At 39.7% G+C, this 14693-nt stretch overlaps 1 protein-coding gene across 1 annotated transcript in view; it reads right to left on the reverse strand.

The window, feature by feature from the left end:
* Positions 1 to 14693, reverse strand: part of F5 (coagulation factor V) — a 119788-nt gene that overhangs the window by 16723 nt on the left and 88372 nt on the right. Inside the window, exons 17-20 of the mRNA XM_073667233.1 lie at positions 4160 to 4379; positions 3695 to 3874; positions 3096 to 3212; positions 922 to 993 (exon numbers count right to left, since the gene is read on the reverse strand). Of these exons, the coding sequence (XP_073523334.1) occupies positions 922 to 993; positions 3096 to 3212; positions 3695 to 3874; positions 4160 to 4379 (589 nt within the window). The remainder of the gene's footprint in view (positions 1 to 921; positions 994 to 3095; positions 3213 to 3694; positions 3875 to 4159; positions 4380 to 14693) is intronic.

Here is a 14693-nt window from a genome sequence, read left to right on the forward strand (position 1 = left end):
GGGGGCTGGAGGAACCTTTAAATTATATGCATTATTCTGGTCCGTAAAATCAGCCAAATTAGTGCATGCTGCAATTCTGCGTTGAAAATCGACCATGTACACTGACACGCTGGGAGAACAAAAATTACACCCTACAATGTGTGATCCGTTGCACATGGAAATCACACGGACCGATTATAAGCTCATCTGAGTGAGCGATAATGCTGCAGTGTCACTACAAATGACAGCAGCGCTGGTGGATTTCTAACCTAAGTATTTAATTGTTGATAAATTGAGTGACATGCCAATTATCCCTATTTTCCAAGCATGAAGACTCATTCAGACATCCATTTTTTTCTTTAATTTAGAAAGAAATTATCGATTTTGATCATTGTTTTTTATCCAATTTTCAGTTTATTTTTAGGTCCACGAGTCTGTTTTTCCCATCAGTTTTGCATCGGTTTTTCTCGTAAGCAAAGAATAACAAAAAAACATTAAAAAACAGACAGAACTCAGACAACACATGGATGGTCACTGTCCACCTTTTGCATGAATGGACTTGAATGTGCAGTTTTGATCCATATTTTGGATCTAAATCGGACACGTTTCCATTTTTTTCTATTGATTGTTCCATAAATAAACTCTGACGTCAACAATCTCGTAGTCCATAAAGTGTACGTCAGGGGCGGACATATCATTGGTGCAATCTGTGCGACCGCACAGGGGCCCAAGAGGTGAGGGAGCCCATTTCTACCTCCAAAGCAGGTGCAATTTTGCATTTTTAGGAGTTCTTGGGCTGCAAAGGGCCCATATATTGTTCTTGCACAGGGGCCCTTTTCTGTCTGTGTCCGCCAGTGGGGAACGTGTTCTATCCATGAAGAGTATGGATAGAGTACAAACGTGAAACACACATCTGAATGAGCCCTTACTAATTTTACTTACCCATATAATGTGATGCTGTAATCTGCTCATCTGATATTATTCGGCTGGCCATGCCAACTGGAAAATTACACCCTAACGCAAAAAAAAAAATTATGTAAAATATAGCATAAATCTATATAACCTGGTCACTTGCATTACAAAATTGATAACAAGTAATAATATGTAAACCTAAAATACCATTAAACTACGTTTCGATTGAGTAGATGATAGTCCTATATTATGACATGTTTATACAGTAAAAGATATTAGATATCACCAATGCCAGGCAGCTTCTACCAAGGTAAGAAGATCACGAGATGCAGGAATAGGGAGCTCAGATGTTATTAGTTACATTTTACATACTGTACCAGAGAGAAATGTTCTGTTCATATAGTCTCCATTTTTCATATCTTGAAAGTGATTATAGGCTGCGCAGTTTTTCTTTAGCTGGAGTAATATCTGGTTTATTAACATAATAGCCTAAAAGACCCATACAGATTAGGCTAAGGTCAGCCGGGTCAAGATACATTGGCTGGATCAGCCAACAGTATAATGTGTATGGGGGCTGGGGGCCTCCCAACTTGGCCCCAACATATGATGTCGGGGGAGAGAAGAATCTGGCCCGTCTCATTTCTGATGGCCAATCCTTTTGTTCTCAGTGAGATGGCCACTGCCAGTGGAGTTTGGAGTAAGACAGAGGAGTTTGGAGGAGGACAAAGGAATCTGGCAGAGGCTCTCATAGAGAATACAGGAGAGCCCGTCTGAGCTGAGTGTTTCTATCTATGGGGGCCTTTGGAGAGATAGCTTTCGACTGAAGGATCGTTTGGCTGACCGCTATCTATTGTGTATGGGGGCTTTGTTTTGGATTTATTTTAATGTTCTAAAAAAATATTTTGATTTGAGAGTAAGCTTTCAAGACTACTCAGGCTTCTTTATCAGGCTAGTATAACCCAAAATCTGAAGAGTCACATATTTATACACAATATGGCACAGAAATAATGCAATAGATGTGACAGGTGATGACAAGTAGAGGTATTACTATGGGAGAGATAAACATTTCTGACTATAAATATTTTAGCAGTTAATAGATAAGGACTGTGAAAGTTTTATTGTTTGGTGCAGTGCTGTGATGACCCCACAAGTCTGATGGCCACATTCCTTAGTTGATGTAGAATGATATAAATCCATGCGACACATTCATTCCTGCTCTGAAGGTGTCAAAGATCACCATTAGTTTATATTCCAATACTCTCCTTTCTCTCTGAGATTTGAAGTTACCTTTTAATACCAGTAAGTTCATGTCTTTGATGCTGTGATCAGGGGAACAAAAATGCTTGGCGACAGGTAGATCTATTCTTTTTTCGTGTGGCGATGATGCTAAAATATTTACAGCCAGAAATGTTTATCTCTCCCATAGTAATAGCTCTGCTTTTCATCACATGTCTCATCTATTGCATTATTTTTGTGCCATATTGTGTATAAATATGTGACTCTTCAGATTTTGGGTTATACTAGCCTGATGAAGAGGCCTGAGTAGTCTTGAAAGCTTGCAATTTGTTACCATCTTTTCAGTTAGCCATTAAAAGGTATCAACCACTGAGGACTCTCAAATCGAAATATTTTTCTATCTACTGGCTAACACGGTACAAAAAAAAAAAAAAATATATATATATATATATATATATATATATATATATATATATTTTACCTGTATTTTAATGTTCTAAAAATTTCAGAAGATAAATGAAAGGGAAATTAAGGAAAATGCATAATTTTTTTCTTAGACTGCCACCACAGATGGTGAGGTCCAGACATCAACTTGGTCAGTTTTGGTCAGATGCTCAACATTAGAGGAAGCCATGATCGTTTTGTTATACAAAATAGTCAGATACCGATGGCGGACAAATATGTGCACCCTAAAATAGAAAATTTTCAGCTCGAGCACTCCTAAGGTCATAGAGCCACATTAGCTACAGTAGAAGACACAAGTGTTTCTGGGTTTGCCATTAGTTGGCCGCCATGTAACAAGATGACTGAGTGACAGGCAGCTACTTCCCTGCATCTTTGTAATGTGAACTCTTCATTACTGACACCTATGGCATGTAGTCACCAATTGTGTATTTCTCAGGCTCTAACTTTCCATAAAAGCTTATCGGTGAACCACATGGCAAGTGTTAGGATTTTTTTCACTTTACCTTCTTCTGCAACACTGAATAATGTCTGCATTCCTGCTTGCTGATATTCTGCAACTTCGGTATCGAGCAGCCAGATACCGGCCCTTGCTGGTTTCATTTCAACTGTAGCAAATGTACCTAAGAGAACACAAAATAATACTTGTTGTAAGGTTAAGTTCCCACAATGAGTTTTTGGTGAGCTTTTGACGTCGCGTATTTTTGCTATGCAAAAAATGCAGCATCTTACAGTTACAGCAAAATGGATGGGATTTATAAAAACCTCATGGCTTTGTTTGGTCCTTGGTGTTGCCTGATGTTTTTTCCTGTGGACTTATCAATATCCATAACTCTCTGAACTACGATACTATATCATAGGTCCACCAATACCTAGTATTTTGAGTTCTTTTTGTATGTCAAATTGTTGCACATTCTTTTTGATGTTTTTAAATATATTTAATAAATTATTAGTTTTATAGGAAATATACCACCCTGAGTGCAAAGTATGACAAGCATAATAAAAAATTAGGACACAATATGCACAGCAAGGTATTGGTTAATTAAAGACAAGTGATAGACGTACAGTAACATAACTCTGAGAGGCGGTATGGCATTCCACTTACCTGGCATTAGGGGGTAAGCTGGATGCTTAAATTCAGCATTTATTCTTTCTGTCATGGTTTGACCATGGAAATTAATGACATGGATATCTTTTGGTCCTCCCATGTTTAACATGTGCCATCTCACCAGTTCATTTTGATGCATATTGAAACCTTGAAGGTTATATGTAATTCCATTTATGGCTGGAAATGAACAGGGAGAAATAGGTGTCATAATTGTTATTTGTTTAAGCACCATTATAGTGAAGCACTTGTCATATAGGAAAACCTTTTCATGTGTATGAATGAACATATACTTGTATCATTATATCTACTGTGTGAGTCCTCAAATTAAAGCCTTTGGTATAAGCTATGCAGATGTTTTACAATGGCCAGGAACAAACAGCTTTATGACACATTGGTCCGATTACAATATTCAGTATATTAACTATATTGCATAAGAATTTTTCCATGCCTGATCCTTCTCACCATGAAAGTTGTGACAGTTCATCCCATCTGATGATTTTTTAGTCTCATCTGTGCACATTTTCTTTGAGTTCTTATCAAAGTACCAGCTTTTTTCTTCTTCAAAAGTCATGAACAGAAGCGTGAATTCCCGAGCATCCAGCGGACGGCTGGTTAGTTTATCAAGAGTCCCAGTTCTGCAGATGATCAGGGGTCCAATAAGGCCAGAATGAATATCCTTCTCCTATTAAAGAGATATCAGACAGATAAATATACTATACTGCCCATTAATGGTCAGCTGTCCACTTTGATTTTACAAAAATGGTGGTCTATAAATAATATTGTCCTAGATGGATAGGGGACATGCTTGATATGTCTTTGCATCTGAGCTCACTGCCCCCAGCAAGCAGGAAGACAGAAGTCTAGAGAGCTATGCGCTCCTGTTGAAGATCACAGTGTTTAACAGTATAAGGCTGTGTGCCCACTATGCATTTTTTAAGCATTTCCGCAGCTGCAATTCCGCTGCAGAAACGCTTAAAAAACACTTGGTAGAAGGTCTGCCGTGTTCCCCAATGATAATCCGCATGTGTTGTGCACATGCTGCGGAAATTTCCGCTGCGGAAAAATCCACAGCACTACCAATTATCTTGCTTAAACGCGGCGTTTTCGCCGCCATTGACTTGCATTGGAACGCATGGAATCCACATCACTGCATCTGCAGATGCGGAATCCAAGTGATTCAATGTGCGGATGGTACCCAGGTCTGGAGAAGAGGAGACTCTCCTCCGAACCCGGGTATCATAGTACCTGTAAAAAAAAGAATAAAATAAAAAATATACATTATACTTACCTTCTGATGGCCCCCGGTATCCATAGCGATGCATCCTGGCTTGCCGGCAACTTGCGATGGTCTGAAAAGGACCTGCTGTGACGTCATTTAGTCATGTGACGGGTCACGCGACGGCTGACGTCGGCAGGTCCTTTACTGTACCGCGAGCTGCCGGCAAGCCAGGACGCATCGGATAAAGACTCCGGGGGCCATCAGAAGGTAAGTATATATTTATTTTTTTATTTTTTACCATTCTTTTATGGTCACACTATATAAATCCATGCCGTTTGCATGGATTTATATAGTGTGACCAAGTTGTCAAGCACTTTCCAAGTGATGCTAAAATCTCTTGGAAAGCGCTTGACAACCCACATGCAGAAATGCATGTGAATAACGCTTCACATCCGCATGTCCCTGGCAGGAAAACGCATGTACAATCTGCATGTACAATCCGCATGCATTTTTTCTGCAAGGGAGATGCAGAAACGCTCAGGAAAAATCCAGAGCATTTCTGCATCGTGGGCACATAGCCTGAATCAAATTTGTACTTAGGAATTTATGCAATATCTCTCTTCTGTGTGCTTTATTTCTGTGCTGATGGCCTCTTCAGAGAAGAAGAGGACTGGAACTCTGGTGCCATCTTTTGGAGATAGCAATGTTAAAAGTCAGTATCAAACCTTTACCAAGCCTTGCCACTTAGGATCGAAAAGCCAAACTAAAAACTCCATTTGCAGACACAGGTTGATTGCTCCTCATCAGTGTAAAGCAGGAGGTCTGATTTGTCTGGGTGATAGGCCTCTAACATGGATTAGAACTGATAAAGGTTTTCCTTGTGGAGAGTGGCAAGTTGGCATAGAGAGACTTCCTCTGGGAATTTAAATATCCAAATAGCCTCTTCAGAGAGGAAGAGGACTGGAACCACCTATTGGATGTAGCAAACCTAAAAGTTAATATCAAGCCTTTAAGCCTATATATCTCCTTACACCAACTTGGCACTCTCTCTACGAGGAGAAAGGTTACCCCTGAAACACCTGTCAGAGGCCTCTTACCAAGCCAAATCAGTCTGCTTTGGATTGATGAGGTGCAAACACCTTGAAACATGTGTCTGGTGTGACTTCTTATCCTAAGTCATAGGTGATGCTATAGTTCCTAACCTTTTGCTGTCACGACAGTCAGAGGCCACTGGGCTCAAAAAGATTACCTCAGACAGACTTGGCACAAGCCACTCCATCTGCTGATTCCAGAAGAACCCCGACCACCCTTTATACCCTGTACAGGGATCTGGTCTTACAACGGGGTCCAGTGGATTGCTTCTACGGAGGGGCTGCCGTCCAAAAGAGCGAACCAGAGGCCGGAAGGGTTGTGAAGCAGGGTCAAAGCCAAAATGTCACGTCAGGGACAGAATTGTAAAGCAAGTGGATGGTCAAAAGTCAAGCCGAGGTCAAAGAAAAGGTATAATCAGAACAGTATCACAGCATGGCAGTATACACCAGGACAACAATGCTATTGCCTGGCAGTGGGTCAGAGCTTCAAGGGGTTTGAATAGGTGACTGCCCCGCCCAAGGGCTCTAAGAAAGGAGTGATCAAAACCTAGACCAAAATTAACCCCATAGCTACCTTATAAAGCAGCACCAAAAGTCTCAGGGAAAAAATAGGACTGGCGCTGTCACACATCACAAGCAATAAAGTCGCAATTCTGCCCAGTGGCCAAATTGGCACAGTTGTTACACTTGCTCTCTGAAGAGGCTATTTGCATATTGAAAAGCCCAGTGGAACATTGCATGGGCTATAAGTCTTCTTACACCACTCTCCACAAGTAGCGACCTTACCCTATAGATCCTTTATTCTATGCTGTAACTGCTTTAATTTCTCCTTACTGTGGCATACCTGTGTGCACTATTCCTGTTCTGGGACAGAGTTTCAGACATTATCTGTCAGCATTACAGAAAGAAACATGGCAAAAAGTCCAGACTTAAATAATTAAAAGTTTTTAATTTTCTAAACTCGCTGCTAAAGGTGGTCATGGTGGAATAGGGAGTACGCTGAATAGTTTTCCACATGGGAGCATTATATATACAGTACATACATATATCTATCTATATATACAGCGCCTTGAAAAAGTATTCATACCCTGTGAACTTTTCCACGTTACACCCACAAACTTAAATGTTTTTTATTGGGATTTTATGTGATATACCAACACAAAGTAGCAAGTATTTATGAAGTGTAAAGGAAATGATACATGGTTTTCTAATTATTTTAAAAATATAAATCTGAAAATTGTGACATGCATTAGTATTCAGTCCCTTGTAGTCTGGTACCCCTAAATAAAATCCTCAGTGACCAACTTAATCCAGAAGTCACATAATTAGTAAATTGAGTCCACCTGTGTGTGATTTATTCTCAGTATAACTACAGCTGTTCTGTGAAGTTATCAGAGATTTGTTTGAGAACATTAGGGATCAAACAGCATCATGAAAACCAAGGAACACATCAGACAGATCAGAGATAAAGTTGTGAAGAAGAGTAAAGCAGGGTTAGGTTATAAAAAAATAGCCCAAGCTCTGTTTAATCCATCATCCAAAAATGGAAGGAGTATGGCACAATTGCAAACTTACCAAGACATGGCTGTCCATCTAAACTGACATCCCAAGCAAGGAGAGCACTAATTAGAGAAGCAGCCAAGAGGCCCATGGTCACTCTGGAGGAGTTGCGGAGATCCACAGCTCATGTGGAAAAATCTGTCCACACAACAAATTTTAGTCACATACTCCACAAATCTGGCCTTTATGGAAGGGTGAAAAGAAGAAAGTCATTTTTGAAAGCAAGCCATAAGAAGTCCTGTTTGGAGTTTGCAAAAAGCCATGTATGGGACATGGATAGCGCATGGAAGAAGGTGCTCTGGTCAGATGAGACCAAAGTATAACTTTTTGGGCTAATTGCAAAATGCTATGTGTGGAAAACTCTCTCTACAACCCCTGGCAAAAATTATGGACTCACCGGGCTCGGAGGATGTTCATTCAGTTGTTTAATGTTGTTGAAAAAAAACAGATCACAGACATGGCACAAAACTAAAGTCATTTCCAATGGCAACTTTAGGGCTTTAAGAAACACTAAAAGAAATCAAGATTAAAAATGTGGTACTCAGTAAGGGTAATTATTTTTAGACCAAGCTGAGGGAAAAAAATATGGAATCACTCAATTCTGAGGAAAAAATTATGGAATCACCCTGTAAATTTTCATTTCCAAAACTAACACCTGCATCAAATTAGATCTGCTCGTTAGTCTGCATCTAAAAAGGAGTGATCACACCTTGGAGAGCTGTTGCACCAAGTGGACTGACATGAATCAAGGCTCCAACACGAGAGATGTCAATTGAAACAAAGGAGAAAAACTCTTAAAAGAAGGTAAATCATCACGCAATGTTGCAAAAGATGTTGGTTGTTCACAGTCAGCTGTGTCTAAAATCTGGACCAAATACAAACAACATGGGAAGGTTGTTAAAGGCAAACATAATGGTAGACCAAGGAAGACATCAAAGCGTCAAGATCGGAAACTTAAAGCAATATGTCTCCAGAACAGGAAATGCACAACAAAACAAATAAGCAACGAATGGGAGGAAACTGGAGTCAATGTCTGTGACCGAACTGTAAGAAACCGCCTAAAGGAAATGGGATTTACATACAGAAAAGCTAAACATAAGCCATCATTAACACCTAATCAGAAAAAAACAAGGTTACAATGGGCTAAGGAAAAGCAATCGTGGACTGTGGATGACTGGATGAAAGTCATTTTCAGTGATTAATCGTGAATCTGCATTGGGAAAGGTGATGATGCTGGAACTTTTGTTTGGTGCTGTTCCAATGAGATTTATAAAGATGACTGCATGAAGAGAACATGCAAATTTCCACAGTCATTGATGATATGGAGCTGCATGTCAGGTAAAGGCACTGGGGAGATGGCTGTCATTACATCTTCAATAAATGCCCAAGTTTACATTGATATTTTGGACAGTTTTCTTATCCCATTAATTGAAAGGATGTTTGGGGATGATGACATCATTTTTCAAGATGATAATGCATCCTGCGATAGAGCAAAAACTGTGAAAACATTCCTTGAAAGAAGACACATAAGGTCAATGTCATGGCCTGCAAACAGTCCGGATCTCAATCCAATTGAAAATCTTTGGTGGAAGTTGAAGAAAATGGTCCATGACAAGGCTCCAACCTGCAAAGCTGATCTGGCAACAGCAATTAGAGAAAGTTGGAGCCAGATTGATGAAGAGTACTGTTTGTAACTTATTAAGTCCATGCCTCAGAGACTGCAAGCTGTTATTAAAGCCAGAGGTGGTGCAACAAAATACTAGTGATGTATTGGAGTGTTCTTTTGTGTGGTTGTTTTTCATGATTCCATAATTTTTTCCTCAGAATTGAGTGATTCCATAATTTTTTCCCTCTGCGTGGTCTGAAAAAAATGACCCTTACTGAGTACCACATTTTTAATCTTGATTTCTTTTAGTGTTTCTTAAAGCCATAAAGTTGCCATTTGAAATTACTTTAGTTTTGTGCCAAGTCTGTGATCTGCTTTTTTTCAACAACATTAAACAACTGAATGAACATCCTCCGAGCCCGTTGATTCCATAATTTTTGCCAGGGGTTGTAGTTACTCTCTTTCCAAAGATGAGATTTCTCTTCTCAGTCGAAGTCTCTCTTTTTGCCGGGACACCCCTCTCAATATGTTCACTGTTTTTTTTAGATCTAAATAATTTTTTCAGGAAACTAACACTAAAACGGCATTTTCTCCTTGAAGCTAAAAAAGCCCCTTGCAATAGTGATTTGACCACCTCTAATATGGTTAGTAATGGAGAGAATGCGATTATAGATGACGGTTTTACACATGTACCGATTACAGGGAGTTCTAATTTTTATCCTTTATACCATAAGGGGTCACAGTTGGAGACTTTTCAGCAATTAGTTTTAAAGGACCTACGTTCATTTAAACACGTGAGAAATAAAAGGAACAATCTATCCCCCGCTGAACGACGATCCATTAAATCCTTGCACGATAATAAAGAAATTATTATCAAAAGTGCCGACAAAATCGGGGGGGATAATCATAATGGATAGGAGCTGGTACACCATGGAAAGGTCAAGGATCCTTGGTGACCTCACTTAATATGAAAAATGACGCAATGATCCCTCGATCCTCCATCTCCATAGTTTTGGAGTACAAAGAATTCACTAGTAAGGCCAATACAGCGGGTTTTCTAAATAAAAAAGAGAAGAACTTTTTGGACATAAAAAGGTTCCAAGTCCCTTATTTTTTACCAAAAATCCATAAGGATCAAAAAAATCCCAAGGGGGTCCTATTATTTCCGGGGTAAATTCTATCACTTCCAACCTTTCCCACTATATCGACCTCTTCCTGCAGAAATATGTGGTTTCTTTGGACTCCTTTCTGAGAGACTCTACACATTTAATTAGTCTTTTAAGAAATTTACCCCTTTTAACTGGTTGCATCTTTTTGACTCTTGATGTTTCTTCCCTTTATTCTAACATCACTCATAGGTTGGGATTGAAAGCAGTGGAGGGTTATCTAATGGGAGATCCCTCTCTGCACGAACTACAAAGGGCATTTCCTTTGGAGGGCATTTCCTTTATCTTCAATAATAATGTGTTTTCATTTGAGGGTACAATGTTCCGCCAGGTAAGGGGCTGTGCAATGGGGACGAGATTTGCTCCTAGTTACTCAAATCTTTTTATGGGTTCCTTTGAATCCGTCCACATTGCACAGTTCCCCTGGGCTGTGAACCACATAGTTTTGTACAAATGATTCATTGATGACCTCTTTTTTATTTGGCAAGGTAGTCCTGATGAGGCCGCCAACTTTGTGGCAGACCTCAATAGTAATACCTGAAGTTTAAACTTTACCTCTACTATCTCGGAAACTAGTATCCAATTTTTGGATCTTTCCATCTGTTGTGACCAATCCGGGAGGCAATCTACCTCTACACATTTCAAAACAGTTGATGTGAACAGCTATTTGAGATTTGACAGCGGACACCTTCCAGGCTCGATCACCAACATTCCCTATGGCTCGTATTGGAGGGTAAAAAAAAATTGTACCTCTGATTCGAACTTCATACATGAGTCAAGAATCCTTAAAAAGAGGTTTCTCTCTAAGGGCTAGCCTAAAAGATTATTAAAAGATGCTTTTTTGAAGACTAGATACCTTGCTCAAGAGGCCTGTCTAAATAAATCCTCAAATCGCTCTGCTGAGAGTTCTGGTATATCAGAATTGACTAATTTTAACCGTATCACCACCTTTGGTTATTCTCGTTTGACTCTACTAAGATTGCTTAAAAAATACTGGTTCATTCTTAAGAATGACCCAGTCTTAGCAGATCACTTACCGGAAAAACCGTCTATCACTTTTAGAAGAAGTAAAAATCTACGTAATTTGGTTGCCCCTAGCAACACCTCCATCTCATCCAGCTATTCAAAAGGTTTATTATCTTCCCTTAAGGGGGGTTGTTTTCGCTGCAACACACCTAAATGTCTCTGCTGTACCTCTATCATGCATGGTGCTTCCATTTTTATTTCCCAGACAACAGGGGAAAGTTTTCCCATTCATCAGAATGTAACGTGTCAATCATCCTATGTAATACAACCCCTGGAAAAAATTATGGAATCACTGGGCTCGGAGGATGTTCATTCAGTTGTTTAATGTTGTTGAAAAAAAGCAGATCACAGACATGGCACAAAACTAAAGTCATTTCCAATGCCAACTTTATGGCTTTAAGACACACTGAAAGAAATCAAGATAAAAAATTTGGTACTCAGTAAGGGTAATTTTTTTCAGACCAAGCTGAGGGAAAAAATTATGGAATCACTCAATTCTGAGGAAAAAATTATGGAATCACCCTGTAAATTTTCATTTCCAAAACTAACACCTGCATCAAATTAGATCTCCTCGTTAGTCTGCATCTAAAAAGGAGTGATCACACCTTGGAGAGCTGTTGCACCAAGTGGACTGACATGAATCATGGCTCCAACACGAGAGATGTCAATTGAAACAAAGGAGAGGATTATCAAACTCTTAAAAGAAGGTAAATCATCATGCAATGTTGCAAAAGATGTTGGTTGTTCACAGTCAGCTGTTTCTAAAATCTGGACCAAATACAAACAACATGGGAAGGTTGTTAAAGGCAAACATACTGGTAGACCAAGGAAGACATCAAAGCATCAAGACCGGAAACTTAAAGCAATATGTCTCCAAAACAGGAAATGCACAACAAAACAAATGAGGAACGAATGGGAGGAAACTGTAGTCAATTTCTGTGACCGAACTGTAAGAAACCGCCTAAAGGAAATGGGATTTACATACAGAAAAGCTAAACATAAGCCATCATTAACACCTAATCAGAAAAAAACAAGGTTACAATTGGCTAAGGATAAGCAATCGTGGACTATAGATGACTGGATGAAAGTCATATTCAGTGATGAATCGCGAATCTGCATTGGGCAAGGTGATGATGCTGGAACTTTTGCTTGGTGCCGTTTCAATGAGATTTATAAAGATGACTGCATGAAGAGAACATGCAAATTTCCACAGTCATTGATGATATGGAGCTGCATGTCAGGTAAAGGCACTGGGGAGATGGCTGTCATTACATCTTCAATAAATGCCCAAGTTTGCATTGATATTTTGTTTTCTTATCCCATCAATTGAAAGGATGTTTGGGGATGATGACATCATTTTTCAAGATGATAATGCATCCTGCCATAGAGCAAAAACTGTGAATACATTCCTTGAAAGAAGACACATAAGGTCAATGTCATGGCCTGCAAATAGTCCTGATCTCAATCCAATTGAAAATCTTTGGTGGAAGTTGAAGAAAATGGTCCATGACAAGGCTCCAACCTGCAAAGTTGATCTGGCAACAGCAATCAGAGAAAGTTGGAGCCAGATTGATGAAGAGTACTGTTTGTCACTCATTAAGTCCGTGCCTCAGAGACTGCAAGCTGTTATTAAAGCCAGAGGTGGTGCAACAAAATACTAGTGATGTATTGGAGTGTTCTTTTGTGTGGTTGTTTTTCATGATTCCATAATTTTTTCCTCAGAATTGAGTGATTCCATAATTTTTTCCCTCTGCTTGGTCTGAAAAAATGACCCTTACTGAGTACCACATTTTTAATCTTGATTTCTTTTAGTGTTCCTTAAAGCCATAAAGTTGCCATTTCAAATTATTTTAGTTTTGTGCCATGTCTGTGATCTGCTTTTTTTCAACAACATTAAAAAACTGAATGAACATCCTCCGAGCCCGGTGATTCCATAATTTTTGCCAGGAGTTGTATATCTACTTAAATGTCCGTGCGGTCTACAATATGTAGGCCGCACCATTCAAACTATGCATGCTAGATAAAACAAACACAGGCAGAACATTCGCAATGGATTTTTGTTGCATAGCATTTCGAAACATTTCTTGAATGTGCACCAGAGGGATCCAAAATTTCTAAAATTAACCATTATAGATCATATTGAGGAAACATCACAGGATAGGTTGAGTCGCTTAATAAATAGGGAAAGTTATTAGATTTTTAAATTGGGAACTCTTGCCCCGGAGGGATTGAATTTAACTTTAGAACATGTGGTAAATTAGATTTTTATTGCATCTTTTAATTTTGGTTTTACAATTTTGTCATTGTGGTTTGTTACAATTCACATGTTGTTTGGCTTTTGGACCCCCGTGGGTTAATTTTATCTCCTTTTCTCTGTATTTGCCTTGGACCCAATGGTGTTAGTTTTATTCCCCCTCCCCTTGTAATTGTCTTCAGGGGTTATTTTTATTCCCCCTCCCCTTGTAATTGTCTTCAGCTATATAATACTGTGCCTCTGTAATATCCCTTATCACCCGATGAAGGCGGTATTTTCCGCCGAAACGCATTGTGATAAATAAACAAAAAAATTGAATCCCACTTATTTGCCTCATCCTAGCTATTTGGCGCTCCTTCCAAACCGCCTTTTCTTTTTCCTTGTTGTCTACTTCCCTCTTTGAGGGTTGCGGTGGAGCTGCCTATTGCTTGGAGATTTTCTAGGACCTTGCCTTTACCCCTTGTCTCTCCAGGACCTTGCTGATGCTTGGTCACATGACCGCTGGAATCCAACCCTCCAGTGGTGTGTGAGCTGCCAGCGGCATGCGATCGATCCAGTACCTGTGTTGACGCTGGGACACATGACTGTCGGTCTACAGCCCTCCTGCGGCGTGCGAGCTGTGTCAGCATCTCCCTCTTGTCTTGCCAGAGGCTGTGCAGGGGTGCATAACCTAGTAAGGTGAGCCCCACCAGTTTCTTTTAACCCCTTCACATCTAGGTTTCACCCATTTGCTCCCCTTTGTCCTTTCTATTTTTCTTTATGTGTGGAAAACTAAAACTGCACATAACCCTGAAAACACCATCACCACCGTTAAACATAGTGGTGGCAGCATCATGCTGTGGGGAGGTTTTTCTTCAGAAGGGACAGGGAAGCTGGTCAGAGTTTATGGGAAGATGGATGAATCTAAATACAGGGCAATCCTAGAGGAAAACCTGTTGGAGACTGCAAAAGACTTGAGACTGGGGTGTAGGTTCACCTTCCAGCAGGACAACGACCCTAAACATATTACCAGAGCTACAATAGAATGGTTTAGATGAAAGCATAGTCATATGTGTGAATGGCCCAGTCACAGTC

This window comes from Phyllobates terribilis, unplaced genomic scaffold, assembly GCF_046119375.1.
Source record: "Phyllobates terribilis strain yellow unplaced genomic scaffold, ASM4611937v1 Scaffold_2__4_contigs__length_985480577, whole genome shotgun sequence".
Classification (NCBI taxonomy): Eukaryota; Metazoa; Chordata; class Amphibia; order Anura; family Dendrobatidae; genus Phyllobates; species Phyllobates terribilis.